At 45.4% G+C, this 16,326-nt stretch overlaps 1 protein-coding gene across 1 annotated transcript in view; it reads left to right on the forward strand.

The window, feature by feature from the left end:
* Tg (thyroglobulin) overlaps positions 1–16,326 on the forward strand; it is a 180,146-nt gene that overhangs the window by 19,448 nt on the left and 144,372 nt on the right. Inside the window, exons 14-21 of the mRNA XM_021183215.1 lie at positions 602–714; positions 2,991–3,093; positions 3,953–4,153; positions 5,485–5,694; positions 6,842–6,996; positions 7,214–7,370; positions 9,145–9,360; positions 15,882–16,031. Coding sequence (XP_021038874.1) covers positions 602–714; positions 2,991–3,093; positions 3,953–4,153; positions 5,485–5,694; positions 6,842–6,996; positions 7,214–7,370; positions 9,145–9,360; positions 15,882–16,031 — 1,305 coding nt within the window. The remainder of the gene's footprint in view (positions 1–601; positions 715–2,990; positions 3,094–3,952; positions 4,154–5,484; positions 5,695–6,841; positions 6,997–7,213; positions 7,371–9,144; positions 9,361–15,881; positions 16,032–16,326) is intronic.

Below are 16,326 nucleotides of genomic sequence, written 5' to 3' on the forward strand. Positions count from 1 at the left end.
GGATCCTCCGGTAGTACTATGTCCAATTTTCTGAGGAACCGCCAGACTGATTTCCAGAGTGGTTGTACAAGCTTGCAATCCCACCAACAATCTAACCTCTAGAATGGAGTCATTGATCCTGGACCCAGCTTGGTCATGCAACTGAGAGGGACTCTAGGGTCTAGCCCTTCAGACCAGTTTCTGAGAATACCTTGGACACATTGTTTTAAGTCCCCAGGTCTGGAGCTCAGGATGACTTTAGGCCTTCCATTGTGGTACTCTCTCTGAGGGTATATCAGTATGAGCCAAAACTGGTGACAGAGATTGGCTCTAACCCCTGTGTCCTGGCTCCTGGCAGCTCCAACTATAATTATATGACTATTTCATGTGTATTCTGGCAGCCTAGCCTCTCACTGAGGGTCAACCCTGGATCATCAATGGCCCACTTGACACCTCAAAGCCAACAATATACCCCACATCTGTCCCTGAACTTCAGCCTGCTTTCCCTGAGGTTGGAGCTTTGTGGAACACAAACCTACTGGTCTGAAGTCTGTCATTAGCTAAGGCTGTCCACCTCCTCTTAGCTTTACAGCCACTTGTTCAGAGGCCCTCTCATCCACAGGCCCCACAAACTGTGAGCTATCCAGAGCCAGTGGGTTGATTTCTGCATGGAAACAGGCTGGACCCCAAAGAAATCCAGGCCCGGGAGATCTGTTCACACCAGTCTGCCTCCAGGTAAGCCTCTGTGTATTCAGGAAGGATCCAAGAGGGAAAGGTGGCACTGACAGTGGCCTCCTCTGGCTGAGGGTAGACTTTGAAGAGTTCTGGTTTATTCTCCTTAGCATAAAACTTACAGGGAGTCATGGCTGTCCTGATTCTTCGAGACATGGCTGTGGGCCACTGGATAGTTTGCTTAACTTCCTAGTCCCAGTTATGTTTGGTTTTAAACAAAGGCCTGGGAAGCATTCTTCTTTTATCTAGTTCTTGGATTATCTTGAGACTCCGAGGACAAATCCATCACCAAAAGCCTTTAAAGTCTGATTAGTACATGTTTCCCTATGCCACCACGCTGGGTCCATTGGTTCACAACTTAAAAGAAGGTATCACCCTTGTGGCTCCGAGCTCCTCTGCTGGCAGTTCACTGACTTGCTAACATAAAACCTCCAGGGAATGAATTTGTGTTACTTATCAAGTGAATAACATCCTCATGTCTGTACTTTCTCCCTACAAATGGGTTGGTGATCCTGCCACTTGCCCTAGTTAGCTCCCAGGAACTTTGTGAATAGCAGATGAAACTGGCAGTGTAGAAACTCACGGAGGCATGTGCTCCTCGTAGTAACTGGTAGAGAAATTTGCCAACACAGTTCAGTCTTTTATATTGGTTGACAAATCACCTTTCCCTAGAGACAAGCCTGCCCAATGTCCTTGGTATGGCTGTTCTCTGGAGAAAGGAGATGCAGGGCTGTACCTTCTGAGGACAGGGAGGATGAGTCTGGCATGTGACCCAGGGGTTCACAGCTTGTATAGCTTCCTGCCAGCTATGATACTGATAAACAACAGCCAAGACCCTCACTACTCAAACTGCTATCTGTATCTCTGGCCTCCCTTTACCTCCAAAGATTGGTAGCTGACAGCTAGACTCAATTTGGGTCTCAATCAATGAAGAGTGATATTCTCAATTTTGACTTTCTCTCATAAAGTTCCCTCAGAACTTCACTTGAGTTTGAATATTACCTCTGCAACTGACCAGTTGTGTGGCCAGGGACTGACATCTGATCCCTCTTTCTCTATGTAGAATGATGAGGGCAGCAGATTCCGCCCACTCCCTTTCTGAGTGCTTGTGGATTCTGTGACTCAATGGGGGTGAAGGTGTTTGTGAGCATCCTAGAAATGTTGGGTAAATCTCATTGTTTTCAGACGAGCTGTAGCATAGCACAAAGCTAACAAGTATCAGGTAATAAGGGCAGCACTCAACACACTCAGATTGAGCTCAGGGCTTTGTGTTGCAGAAGTAGGACAGGGGACTTAATTGCCAAAGGAGTTCCTAGAGTGAGTTATTGTATAAAGTGCTTGCCTTACATACACAAAGACCTTTTCTTCATCCCCAGAACCCATCTAGCCAAAGCTGAACATATAGTACTATACTTATAACACTAGTTATAAGCAGATAAGCAGATACCCAGGGTCTCTGGTCAGCTAGCCTAACCTACTTGGTGAGTTCTAGGTCAATGTATAATCTAAAATAGTAGGTGAACGGTTCTTGAGGAACAACAACTGAGGCTGTTTTTTGACCTCCATGCACACACAAATACATCTTATGCATATCTACACTCATGTACACACATGCACACACACACACACACACACACACACACAGAGAGAGAGAGAGAGAGAGAGAGAGAGAGAGAGAGAGAGAGAGAGAGAGAGAGAGAGAAAGAGAAGCAATCTAGCTCCAGTTTCCTGGCCTTTAGGTGGGGAAACTAAGGCCTAGATTGTTGAATTATCAGGCTATAAGCCCTGCTGACACAGGACAGGTCAGGAGAGGATGAACCAACATGGATAGCTCCTGCTTATGGGTCCCCAACAATAGGTGGGGGTTGGCTAACCATCATAGGGCATACCTGCATTACTAATTACAGGTACTTAGGGCTTTTTATGTGTTCCATATTAGAAGTCCTTCTCAGAATTTGTGGAGCTGGTTCTGGTCAGTGTGGAGTTAGATAGTGTGGGCATGCTGCAGCTCTGCTACTGTCTAGCTCTGGGACATTGCTCCACCCCTCCCATCTCATAAGACTCAGTTTCATCTGATCTCAAATGGCACAACTTTTCCTTGCTTGGTGGCCAACATTCCAGAGAGTGAGACAGTGACCTCTTCATGGTCAACTTTCTTTGTCTGGAGAAATTGTCACCACTTGTTTATGAAGGAATATTCTTGAAAGACCTTCTTCTAGCAATAAGTGAGAGGCAAAACCTGGCTTATACTGAAAGGAAGGACCATGGTTGTATTGCAGACGGGAGAGTATGTCAGGCAGCAGACATCAGGGACAGGAACATGGTGTGTGGATCCAGCCTCAGGAGAAGGGATGCCAGCGAACACAAATGGCAGTGCTCAGTGTGAGTAACCATTTCTCCTCCTTGTTGCCCTAAAGCCTCCCAGGTGAGTACTGGTCACAGTCTCAGCTCTGCCACCCCCACAGCTAGGACACAGCTCCTGATCCAAATGTGACCCGGTTTTTCCCATCTAGAGCACAGGCACTCTTCCTACCATGAAGCGTCTCAGAAAAATCAGCGTGGCCAGGAGTCTGCTATGCTCTATAGCCAAGAATCACTAGCGGCTATCATTATCCAGCATCTGTCCCTGTCTACAGAGGCACTGGCACTTTGAGGGACACTGGCTGTGCAGCTCTGAGGCACTACATGCTCTGCCTGGCTCTATAGCTCAGTGTCATGTGCTCATGTTCCCAAGACCAACCCTGGGCTCTTTACCATGGCTCAGGGTTCCCACATTAGACCCCTGTGCATGTGGCCTTTTGGAGTCCTCTCACACTGTTATTGCTTGCACCTGAGATCTTGTAGCTAACTGTAGTTAGCACTTAAAGAGAGGGCATGTTCCCAGACTTTTGTTCAGTGTGACCCAAATGCCTAGAAGTTATCTACCTTTCCCCACGCTTCTTTAACTGATTCTCGCAGACCTCCAGCAGTGTGCTGGAAGGCTTCACAGGGTTCTGGTTGCTGATTCAGGACTGCCCCACGGCTCCATATTGCACCCTTCTCACCCTTCTCTCCAGTGGCTCATCTCTGAAATCTCCTGAGAGGGTCTGAGGCCTTCCAGGGTAGGCAATGGGAGAAACAGAGCACAGGTACTTTACAAGCAGCTGCCTCATAGGGCAGGGGTAGCAGGAAGGTGTGTGACAGCTGCTCCTGGGCTGGGACCAAGAGCAGGGCATGATCTCCTTTACTTGCCTCTGGACAGGTCCTGGCCTCTGTGATGTCCTCAAGAGCAGAGCCCTGTCCAGGAAAGTGGGCCTTGGCTACTCTCCAGTCTGTGAGGCACTGGATGGAGCCTTCTCCCCAGTGCAATGTGACTTGGCCCAGGGCAGTTGTTGGTGTGTCCTGGGCAATGGAGAGGAAGTGCCAGGGACCCGTGTGGTAGGCACCCAGCCTGCCTGTGAAAGTAAGTCTTGAACTGCTGGAGGTACTGTAGGCCGAAAGCCTCAAGCTGTCCTAGGGGGTCTCTGAGACCCTGTGCTGATGGAACGAGAGTGGGCAGGATACTAAGACAATTGATTGATGTGGTGGGGAAACTAGTGTGTGCACTTCCAAAAATCATAGCCTGGCCTGGAAAGTGAGAAGAGCCCCAGGAATCTATTGTGGTAGCTCAGTAGAGTCTGGCCTGGTTTTCTCTATTGTCCCCCATCATGTGAAGCATAATCTTTATTTATAATTCAGGATGTTACTTGAATATCAAGTACTGACTTATCCATCACATGAGCACATGTAAAAATAAGAAAATGTATTATTATATTTTATAATAAACTCAATAAAATCCTGCCTTGGAGGCAATGCCTGTGAGCCCAGCACACCCTGGCAGGTGGATCACCAGTTTGAGTCCCATTTGGGTGACAAAAAAAAAAAAAAGCAGTGCTGTACCTAAAACAAAATAAAACCCAACCAAACGAAACCAAAATACAAAAAAACAAAAACAAAAACAAAACAAAACAAAACAAACAACAACAAAAAAACCCCAACCTCTCACCCCTACCCCAAAAAAACCCCCAAATCAATGTTCTAGCTAAGGACACAAAGCTAAGAGCTTAACAGTCACCTTGATGACTAAGGTGTCCTTCGGCTCTGGGCTGTGGGTCTATACTAGGAATCTTTGGAGAGTCAAAGTTCTCGCCAGACCCACAAGCCCATCTGTATCTCATACAGGGGCAGACTGCTTGGAAAATATCCTGAAAGGAGGTGACATCTTCATACCCCTGCAGGAATAGGAGGACTTTGGGGAACTCTTAGTGACTGAGTATAGATGGGGACTAGAAACTGCCCAAGTTATCAGAGAATCCCGAAGTGCTCTGGGAATCTAGCTCTTGATTAGGAGCTAGGAAACACTGCTCATTCAAACCCAGCGGAGGGGAGCAAACTTGGAACCTTCATGTCATGAGGCCTGAAGTTGGCCAGACTCAGTTCTGAGTGTTAAAGTGGGAGTTGTAGTGGACAACAGCTGGACTGTGAGCCCTGAGGTACAGAGGATGGTGGTCCCTGTATTTGTAATATAGCTGGAGGTGCTGCTGTAAGACTCACCTTTTCTGCCTGTCTGGTGAAACCAAGAGACAGTGGACTTATACAGTGAGAAGTCATAGAAGGAGGGGGAAGAACTAGGCCCTGACAGAGCAGGACACAATGAGAAAAGGCCTGGGGAACAATCAAGGGAAGCAGAAAGGTAGGCAGAGCTGGGTTTAAGTCTGGGAGGTACCCATGCCTCTTCTCCATCTCTGCTCCTAGGCCCACAGTGTCCACTGCCATTCTCTGGGTCAGATGTGACTGATGGAGTGATCTTCTGTGAGACAGCCTCTAGCTCAGGAGTGACGACTGTTCAGCAGTGCCAGCTGCTCTGCCGCCAGGGCCTCCGGAGTGCGTTTTCACCAGGGCCACTGATTTGTAGCCTGGAGAGTCAGCACTGGGTGACTCTGCCACCACCCCGAGCCTGTCAAAGTGAGTAGCAGTGGGGAGACTCGTCCTTCACTCGCAGGGCTATTGTTAAAGAGGCTTCCTGCCACTCAAGTCCAGCCTTTTCACGTCAGGTGATCAGGGTTGGAGAGCTGGTCACATGGAGGGAGCACTGCTTCTAGACGGAGCAGACTAGATTTTATTGGTGGCTCCATAGAGTCAAATGACATATGGGAAAGTTGACATTATTTTAGGTTCCTTGTGGTTACTTGGATTGGGAACATATTTAGCTGGTGGCTGCCCTTGCTGCTGAGTTAGGGACCATATATAATGTGCTCTGAGCTTCCTGTGTAACTACAGTGAGCCCTAACCTCTCTCCACATTCACCTTGCTCTCCATGGAGAATGCCTGGCAGGGGAGAGGTCCAAGACCTCTGCCAGGTGAGCATCAGTATCTGGAGTAAATGCAGGACTCTTCCTATGTGCAGTTTCTTCTGTTGTCATAGAGAACCCAGTCAACTCAAGTAAAGACAAGCCCACCTACACATGCAGTACTGTTGCGGTAGCATGGGTTTTTTGCCAAGTCAGACTGTGAGTAGCCCCAGACAAACTAGACAGCAGGGACTTTATACTTGACCTTCCTGGGGGCAGTGGTAGGCAAGGTATCTGACGTGGAGACCCACATTCTGGGAGTGACCTACATCACAAGACTGTAACTGACTGCCAGAGTGTCCAGGATAGAATTAGGGTTATAGAGGGTTCTCATACAGAAAACGTTTAAGATGTGGTTTGAACAAATATGTGGCCTGCCCCTTGATTATGACAGAGTGATCCCAGCTGAAATTAAGATCAAGTCAACCTTCATTCAACACTGAGCAGCATTAGAGAACATCCACTCCTATCCTGCTGAATTATGTGAGATGATGGTATTTATATGCAAAGCAGTATGGGAAACTTTCCAGGGAGAATGTCAGAATCCCTATGAAGAGGCAACCTGATTGAGAGAGAGGAGCAGCTCTCAGCTTGCTGTGAGGAGGCTCAGTGATTCAGAGTTAAAGCAGTGAACCAGAAAGCCAAGGTTTATGTGCTTATGCTAAATTAGGAGGGACTATGTAAAAGGGAAAATAAATCTCCAGGAAGAAATCCTACAGACCTATTGCCCCAGCCCACTGACATCTTGTGCTTGGCTGCAGGGCCTCAGCTGTGGCAGACCATGCAAACTCAAGCACACTTCCAGCTCCTGCTCCCACCAGGAAAGATGTGCAGTGTTGACTACTCTGGCTTGCTGCAGGCCTTCCAGGTCTTCATACTGGATGAGCTGATAGCCCGTGGCTTCTGCCAGATCCAGGTATGGGCCAGCCTTTCAATCACTGAGGGCTTGGTCTAAACTCAGCATCATTGTCAGGGAGCCTCAGATTGGGAAGAGGCTTTTTAGTACCCAATCTTCAGGAGCAGGATGGTGGAAGATTGCAGGAAGTAACATAAGCCTGGCACTCCTGACACATACTTGATATCAGCAGCTTCTTGTTCTATGTTCCTAAACCAAGATGTCTCTCTCCATGCAGGTAAAGACATTTGGGACCCTGGTTTCCAGCACTGTCTGTGACAACTCCTCGATACAGGTGGGGTGTCTGACTGCAGAGCGTTTAGGAGTAAATGTCACATGGAAGTTACAGCTTGAAGATATCTCAGTGGGCTCACTTCCAGATTTGCACAGCATTGGTAAGTTTACCTGAACTGCTGCCTTGAAGATGCTGGGCAGCCTCATCAAGCCTCAGGCTCCTCCTACAATGAAACTGAGGAAGGCCTAGTCTATTCTCATAATAACACAAGGAGAATTCTGTTTAGCCCTTGTAAAGAGCTAGTTGCATATTAAAAAGTATGTAAAAGTTACATTGCCTGGTACTGGAATCACAGGTGGTTGTGAGCCATTCATTATGGGTGCTGGAATTTGAACTCTGGTCCCCTGCAAGAGCAATCTGTACCCTGAATCCACTGATCCATCTCACATGGGCAGCACAAACAAACTAGTTTAATAGATAATTACTAGATAATCAATAGGTTACTAGAAAAAACAGAAGACATGAAACTGGGGAAGTGGGTGGATGGTGTGAGGTTAATCTGTGAAGAGTTAGGAGGAAAAGTTGTGGATGATATGATTATATTGTATGAACATCTTATAGAGTTAGTAACTATATATATATATATATATATATATATATATATATATATATGCCAGTAGAGTTCTGGTCAATAGGGCTAGATAGCACCATAAACAACAGAAAGCCTAAAGACTTTTATGTAGAGGTGAGATGGATAGATACAGTATGAAGGGAGATTGGTGGAGAAAGGCTTACAATTATTGGCTTACAATTTATATACCACCCACTTCTACTGAGAAAATGCCTCAGCATATTGCCCCTTTAACTTTGACAGCTGTCTGTGATAGAGACAAATTGAGTGACCACAAATGCCTAAGAAGAAAGGGCAAAGTGAACTGTGTGAGAGCTACCATGAGTGTGTGCCTGTTTTCTCTGAGCTTTCTGGTAGGGTGGGGAGTAACCCACACATCTCTAAGTAGGGTCTGGAAGTTAGCTCCTGCCTCTCCTCTGTCATTCAGTGGCCAGACACCCAGTAGTAACCCAGACTACCTGGTACATGACCTCTGTTCTATGAGTTCTTAAAAAAACAAAACAAAACAAAAAACCAGAAAAAACATGTCTGGAGAAGAATCTGGGAGCAGGCTACAAGTCTGTCATTCTATTGACTTTCTGATGTCACCTTGACAATAATACACTTAGCATTTTGGATCAGCGGTTTCCATTTGGGTCAGCCTTCTTCTGAAAAGGCCTGGATAATTTGGGAGTGTTTGCCCTTGTAAAAGCATGAGATGTCTGTCCCAGCTTCAATGTGAGAGCAGTGATGTCTTTGGCATCAGGCCAAGCCCAGTTTGCCAGTGGGAGGTTGCAGCATGGATGATTTCTGCACACAAAGGTCTGCCCCAGGTCCTTACAAGGCATTCTTATGCTTTCCCCCTTAGGACTCCATAGCCTTCCACATATTTAGCAGAATAGTAAAAGCCACATTCCCAACAGAAGGGCATACCTTTCTTGTGCATGGTCCTTCCACATACACTATCCTTTGGGATCCTTCCCACCTGCAAACAAAGCATTCCTAGACCTTTTGAGCACTGAGACTCACAGGTGGGGTGTGGATTACCTGAATAGTGCACGCCAGATCATGGTAATTTGTATTCTGAACCAAGAGGGGTCAGTTTGGTGCCACAAAACCTGAGACTTATGTTAGAGTTTTACTTGTGCATGTGGCTTTGAGTCAGCCATTCACATTCTCTAAGCCCAGTCTGTCCTAATGAAAGAATTTGTGATGTCCATGTGTCCTTTGTGTCAGGCTATTCTAGGCAGCCACACACCAGCTATCCCCTGTGCCGCTCAGGAAACGATGAGGTGATGATCTCTGGCTGGTCTCTGTCTTACAGAAAGGGCGGTAATGGGCCAGGATCTCCTTGGGCGCTTTGCAGATCTGATCCAAAGTGGCAAGTTCCAGCTTCACCTGGACTCCAAGACATTCTCAGCGGACACCACCTTGTATTTTCTCAGTGGTGACAGCTTTGTCACCTCTCCCAGGACTCAGCTTGGATGTTTGGAAGGATTCTACAGAGTCCCAACCACCAGACAGGATGCTCTGGGCTGTGGTAGGTACTAACTTCCCTCTAGACTAAGGTATAGAACCTCAGGAGGCTTCAGGAAAGGCCACTGTACTCTGGGGTAATCATCAATGTATTCAGTCCCTTGAAAAATGGACAGAAAATAAGTATTTTTCTGTGCAGTTTTCAAGGGAATCAACTCATTAGCCATCACTGTACCAAGGAAGGAAGGAAGGAAGGAAGGAAGGAAGGAAGGAAGGAAGGAGCCAGTGTGTAACATTGTCCTTTCTGTTAGTTCTTCCTCAGCTTGAATATAGTGCTGGGATCCTTGTGAGAAGAAAGCCCATGTCTCCCCTATACCCTGGCTTGACATTTCTTGGTTTTATTTTGGCAAGATGTCATCTCTCTCAACCTTTACATAGCCATTTGACATCCCACTCTACTCTCATGGAGATGAGACCTGCTACAGGTTGACTTGACAGGTCTTGCTCTTGCCCATGACCATCTTTGAAGACCATTTTCATGAGACTGCAGCTGCAAAAAAAAATGGAAGATGTGTCAGCTTCCTGTCACTCTCTTTATTATCACTCCTGACTCAGTTTTTTTTTTTTTTTTTTTTTTTTTTTTTTTAGTAGTTCAGGAAGTTGAATTGTAACATGGGTCTCCTTGGCTAAAAGGTATCAAGATATCTTCAGGATTTGTTCTTCCTAAAGGCCCTGAAGGGATCTGATTCCATCAATTTCTCAAAGTCAGACACATTCTTTGGCCGTAGAATCCCTCTTTCATTGTCAAGGACAATGTGCCATTTAAGAGCAATTTTAATGACCTACAGCTGGATACTCCAGGAAACTTCCACAGCTGTGTGGTCCATCTATTTTTATTTAAATTCCACCTATAATTTTAATTTCCATTGGCCACATAGCTAATATAACAGCTTCCAAGGATAGGGATGTGGTGGTGTGTGGGTAAGGTGGCAGGATCATTTTTCCATCATGAAAAGATTCAAAGGTTTTATGATGGGATGGAAGCCTTCCTCCTACATGGAGTGAATTGGAGAGTGTTTTTATTGAGCTGAGAAGAGAATGCTTTTTGTTATTTCCCTCCTAGTTATATTAGTTGCAAGACAAAGCTACATAGACTTTCTAAAATTCTTGCCAAGTGAATATGAGCCACATCCTAATCCCAGCACAGAGTACAGAAGCATTGCCACTCCCAATTGGTATTTACTGCAGATATTACACTCTGCATTGTGAGTTTGCAAGTATCTATTTCACAGGAAGCCCTGATGGCAGGGCCTTTCCCCACCAGACAGTCAGAGATAGAGGATCTGTTAAATGGACTTGTACAGCTTGAACAAGCTGCTTCCCAAAAGGGGCTTGAAGTTACCAAATCCAGTATCAATGGGTGAGGCATTGTAGCTTGTCTTGGGACAGAACACATATTTTGTCTTTCCATCTACTTAGAGCTACCCAGACAGGAAGATGAGAAGTGAGAGAAAGAGTGGATGGTGGCATCTACTAAGTGGGGTCCCAGAGAGGGCATCTCATACATGCCAGCCACTGGGTTCTCAGATTTGACTTTGCAGTGTCCTTAGCTACCTGGATGAACACCATCGAGTTGGTGTGTGGATATATATATATATATATATATATATATATATATTCACTGTGTTCATTTTATGACACACAGGAGTAAGAGGGAAACTGAGAATCCAATTGCAAGTTTCTTCTGGAGTGCTTAGTCAATAGTGACTCTAAGCTCCTATCACCAGGAGATTGGGGGTTAGATGGGATGGCTTTGCCTAAAGGAAAAACTTTGTGTGGATCATGTGTGGACCTGGTATCAGAGTAAGAAGGGCTTCAGCAAGCCCTCTTGAAAAATACAGAATGGTGCCTGGGGAAGAGGTCTAAGATCAGGCTTTGCCCTAAGCTTTCTTACAGCCCTTTTCTGTAAAGGTCTAGAACTTGTAGCTTTCTGGGACATTCAGCCAGGTCTTAATAGTTGAATTTAGTCACTGTGGAGAGTACAATGTGCTTCAATTCTAATAACCATGGATGTACTGAAGCAGAAGGCCAGCCTCATTTGCTCTATGTACTGCAGTTGAGCAGCTTCACTTCAGCTCTGTCTATATTCTATCTCTCAATGGCTGTGTCTCCCTACCTTTTCACAAAGGATTTCCCACCCCACCATCTAAGCTTCCAACTTTCTTCAGACTGAAAGACCCAGAATGAATTTACAAAGGCTGCACAAAAAGACTTGTGTTTTCTGCAGTATCTGCATCTGTGACTATGTCTGAGAACCCCCAGTGAATTTCTTGTATGTATGGGAACTTGCTGGCATTTCTGTAGAGCTGGGTGTTTCCTCCATCCTCTCCTATGAGCAAGGTTTGGAAGCTGAGGCATACAGCTCTATATACACTTAGGACATTGTCTTTAGAATCAGACATGCCTGGACTTGAGTCCTGGTACCAGCAGCTTTTTGTCCCTGAACCACGGAGGTCATTTGTCCTCCCCTAAAAATCCTGAACTCCACGATGTAGAGTACACCGCTCTGCCTGTGACCAACCCTCAATGAGTAGCCCTGATTTTAGTTGGCAGTGTAGACATGCGATCTTGGCTCTATCTGCTTCCAGAGCTTTGGTCCCACCCTGTGCATCACACCTCTCCCTTCTCAAAAGGGGAGTGCTAAGTGAAATCATACCATCTAAGATTCAGGCTTCTCCTTCTTGGCTTTTCTCCTTCTAAAACACATCTGGAACACAGCTGTGAAGCTGTGGAGCTACAAGGCAGAACATTGTCCTGGGGAGATGAAGCAGGGTTTTTTTTTCTCTGTCATCTCTGAGGTCTGATGTAAGTGATTCTTGATTGTGCAGTGGCTTGGGTGAGAGGAGCTTCCCTTTCTTGTAATTGTATGGACATGGTCATTCCGACCCTGGGAACTGGTGCTGCTAGGGATAATAGGGAGAAGAAGCTTTGCTGGTGGTTTTCTCAGGACATGTCTGTTCACTCTCTTGGCTCTCTATATTTTGTGGCTCCTGTGGAATTCCCTGCTGGAAGCTTCATTTAGAAGGGATCACAGAAAGATTGTCAAGATTTTTCATTTTTCCTTGGTCTGACATTAATTTCCACTTACCTACAATAAGTTCATTTTTTTCCGTCTCTACAAATTCTCATAATAGAACTCGTTCCCTGTGGACTTTCTTATCTGACAGATGTTATGTCTTTCCCTTCATCCTTTCCTCCCTTACCCCTTTTCATCCATCTGTCATCCACCCACCTAAGCTTTAAAAATCTAGCTATGTACAACCCCCATACCACAAGTGCAAAGCAGCAAAAATTTACATGGTACCACACATGATTGGACCATAGGACTGTGGTATAAAGTGCTGTTTAAGGCAGGCAGAGAGGTATGTTAGTGCAGCAGGTGCTGTGTGGGGTCTGAAAAAGTGAGCAGGAATTGGTGCTAAGATAGGCAGATGGGATCAGGCTCTCTGTCTTTGTCTTTCTCTCTCTTTCTCTCTCTGTCTGTCTCTGTCTGTCTCTGTCTCTGTCTCTCTCTCTCTCTCTCTGTGTGTGCGTTTATGTGTTAGGAGCACAAAAATGAAGGCTATTGCAGAAACTGGATGGAATAGTAAAAAAGCAATGAGTCTAAAAGCCCACTGGCTTTATGAGACAATGCCATGATTTCTATTGCTGAATAGAGTCTGTAGGGGAACATGGCAAGAGGTGACCCATCAAGAAAGATAGGATTCTGAGAAGTATAGACAACAAGTTTGAACAACCAACAGAACACCACAGAAGAATTTTGAGCTGGAGAGTGACACAACCAGAAAGACTTGACAGGACTTATATGAACTTCTTAAAAGGTGAAGTATTCTGATGTCTCCCAAAGATACTTTTCCTCTTTGCAAAAGTATGACCTGTCACTGCTGGGGTTGAAAGAAAGACGGGCAGGAAGAACAACATAACTCAACGCCTTGAAAGCTCTAAACTCAAATGATCAACTCTTGTATTAAATAGAGGAGGCACTTGTCACAGCTATTAGTAATTCTGGCTGATGGATTGGAAGGTGAAAGTGAGCATGCAGGGGCCATGGAACACGTACATTTCCTGGTCTTGAGAGGAGCCACGTGCTCAGGAAAGGATGATGGTCATCAAGGCGCTACCTCATTATAATCTACAAAAGTGCCCTTTACATGGAAAAACTCTTTATATCAGGGGCAGTCACAGTGGTGAAGGAGCATGCATACTTCTCAAACTGACAGGAGCCTGTGGTTTGATAGCATCTCTCCAGGTCTCACTTTCCTGTCTTCATCAGGACTTCGAATAAAGATAGCAGAGCCAATTACATTGGCCAGGAAGCATTAGTTTCCTTTGGCCCCAAATTTACAGGTACTTTCTTGAAAAAAAAAATGTCCCAACCAATCATTATCAATCTGACTCAAAGAAGTAGTGGAACTGGTGCTCAGGGAAGTATACTCACTGTTAGTGTAGACTGGAAAGTACTACACAGTTTCCAAGATGTGGCTGAGTTTCTGATTTACTCTGAGGTAGCAAGAATGCATGCAGACCAAGGATAGTAACTCTCAGAGCATTGGCTCCATCTCACTGTGCTCCACCTTGCTGTGCTTACTTTTTGTCATTTAATTATCTTGCTGCTAAGTCAGAAAATATGCCTTTCTCATAGGGCTGTGAGACAACACATGAAAACAGCTGGTGCTGTGCCTGCCACGTGTCATAATTTCACCCTCTCCCCTTCCAGGAGAGTGCTGTAGCAAGTGATGGCTGAGCACTCCAGGCCCAACCTTCTCACAATGGGAATAGATACTCATTCTTAGTGGTAATCATAGAGGAATTTAAGTCCACCAATGTGGCTACTCTGGCAAGGGACCACATCCAAAGATCTAGGCTGTGTGATCTGGCTTGAATGCCGACATGTCTTTACTGCATACCTTCAATCCCAAACAATGAAGGTAAAGTTAGTTTGTATAAGGAGCTCCCATTTTATAGGGTAAAACTCAGTTGTTGAAGTTATTTGACAAATTATTATGAATACAACCGTGACTAAGAAGGGAAAGGGAAAAGATCCTCCATGTTTTTCAGAGCCAACAGAGTCAGGGTGGCCAATTCATGCATTGCTCTACAATGGATCTCCTGAGGACTCTAATTTTAATACCTTGTAAGATATACATCTTTGTAGTTGGAATTCTGGTTTCCTAGAATCCCACTGTCCAATTAACGTGTGCATTCAGTAAATAACTATTACTTTTACTTTTAGTGAAGTCCTTCCTTGTAGCCACAATCAACAAGAGAAATTAGAAGGGACTGAAGATGTTAGAGCAACAGAAAGCACTTGGTACCAGCAGATCAGCAGTGTAACAGTAAGATGCTGACATCCAGCAGGGCAGTGGTGGTGCAGGCCTTTAATCCCAGCACTTGGGAGGCAGAGGCAGGTGAATTTCTGAGTTCGAGGTCAGCCTGGTCTACAGAGTGAGTTCCAGGACATCCAGGACTACACAGAGAAACCATGTCTTGGAAAAAATAAAATAAAATAAACTATGCTGACATCTAGCATGACAAATTAATGAGAGATCTTATCCTCAGAATTTGGGCTTTCAGAGTCAATTAGAAACCAAAAGGCCCAATAGCAAGAACCACTTTTAATGTAGTCTGCTGGGTGCTTAATTTGCCCATCCTTGTCCAGTATAAGCAGCACTGTTAGTGACTGACCCACAGGGACATTGGCCATAGCAGTCAAATGAGATGGCACTAAGTTTCTAGAATTACTGGGGTTGACTCATAGAGAAAGTAGCATTTGCACAGAGTTGGCTACAAAGAAGGATGACCTTAAAAGTAAAAGTAATTGTTACTTGCTGAGGGCACGCATGAGTCTGGCAGTAGGTTAGATTCTGTATGTGTATGACTGCTATCCCCCACTAAGTACTGTGGACTCCATTTCACACAGGATAAAAATAAAAGCGACTTTAAGGGACCCTAAGAACTATACAGAAAGTGGGGCTTCACCCAATCTACCTACACTTTCAACTCTTCATCACATCCTTAGATTTGGGATGCTATGTTTGGGCCTTATTTGTCTCCAGAAAAATCCCACTGTCTCCAGATCCATCTGTCATGCTCATCTCCTTTGCAATCTCAGCTCTGGCTTGATTTGGCCTTTCTCTTGCCATTACACCTTTGAACTTGCTGTCTACACTGTTTGGTGCTTGGCTCCCTTTGTCACTCGAGTCTCTAGTGTTAACTTCTCAGAGGCTGTTTCTTTTTAATGTGCTCCTAGCTTGTCTCTTATTTTATTGGATCCATCCACATCTGAAGATTTTGTGACGATTCCTACACAAGTCCTTAGCTTCTGAAGAGAAGGCCCTACCTGCTTTCTTCTTAACTGGCTCCCTAACTTTTGAGCCCAAGGCTGCCCACTTTCCATTAATTTCTAGGCTGATTTTTCTCATATAAAAATCCTAGGCTGATTCTGGAGTTCTATACATACTCTTAACCCTGTCTGTGGCCATAACACAAGTTCTCACTCTGATGTCATCTTTGTTTGTGCCCTAGTGAAATGCCCTGAAGGAAGCTTCTCTCAGGATGGGCGATGCACTCCTTGTCCTGCTGGCACCTACCAAGAACAGGCAGGCAGCTCAGCCTGCATCCCATGCCCAAGGGGCAGAACAACCATCACCACTGGAGCTTTCAGCAAGGCCCATTGTAAGTTCTTCTTGGACCACTCTGAAGGAGAAGCCTTCCTCACACAGAGGGCTGTAGCACAGCTGCTCAGCATCAGCACTAGAGATGTTTGAAGGCATATCTCTCTTCACTCTAGAAACTATCTCACAGCAGCTGGATGCTGAATAGCATCTACACATACCCCACATCTTCCAGAAAACAACAGCAGCCTCTACTCCAAGTTGTGACAACCAAACAGTTGTGACAACCAAACTTGACTTCAAGAATTACTGTTTCTTGGGTGGTGCTGGTGGGGAGCAAGACTTTCCAGTGTTGG

The sequence above is a fragment of the Mus caroli genome, chromosome 15, assembly GCF_900094665.2.
Source record: "Mus caroli chromosome 15, CAROLI_EIJ_v1.1, whole genome shotgun sequence".
NCBI classification, from domain to species: domain Eukaryota; kingdom Metazoa; phylum Chordata; class Mammalia; order Rodentia; family Muridae; genus Mus; species Mus caroli.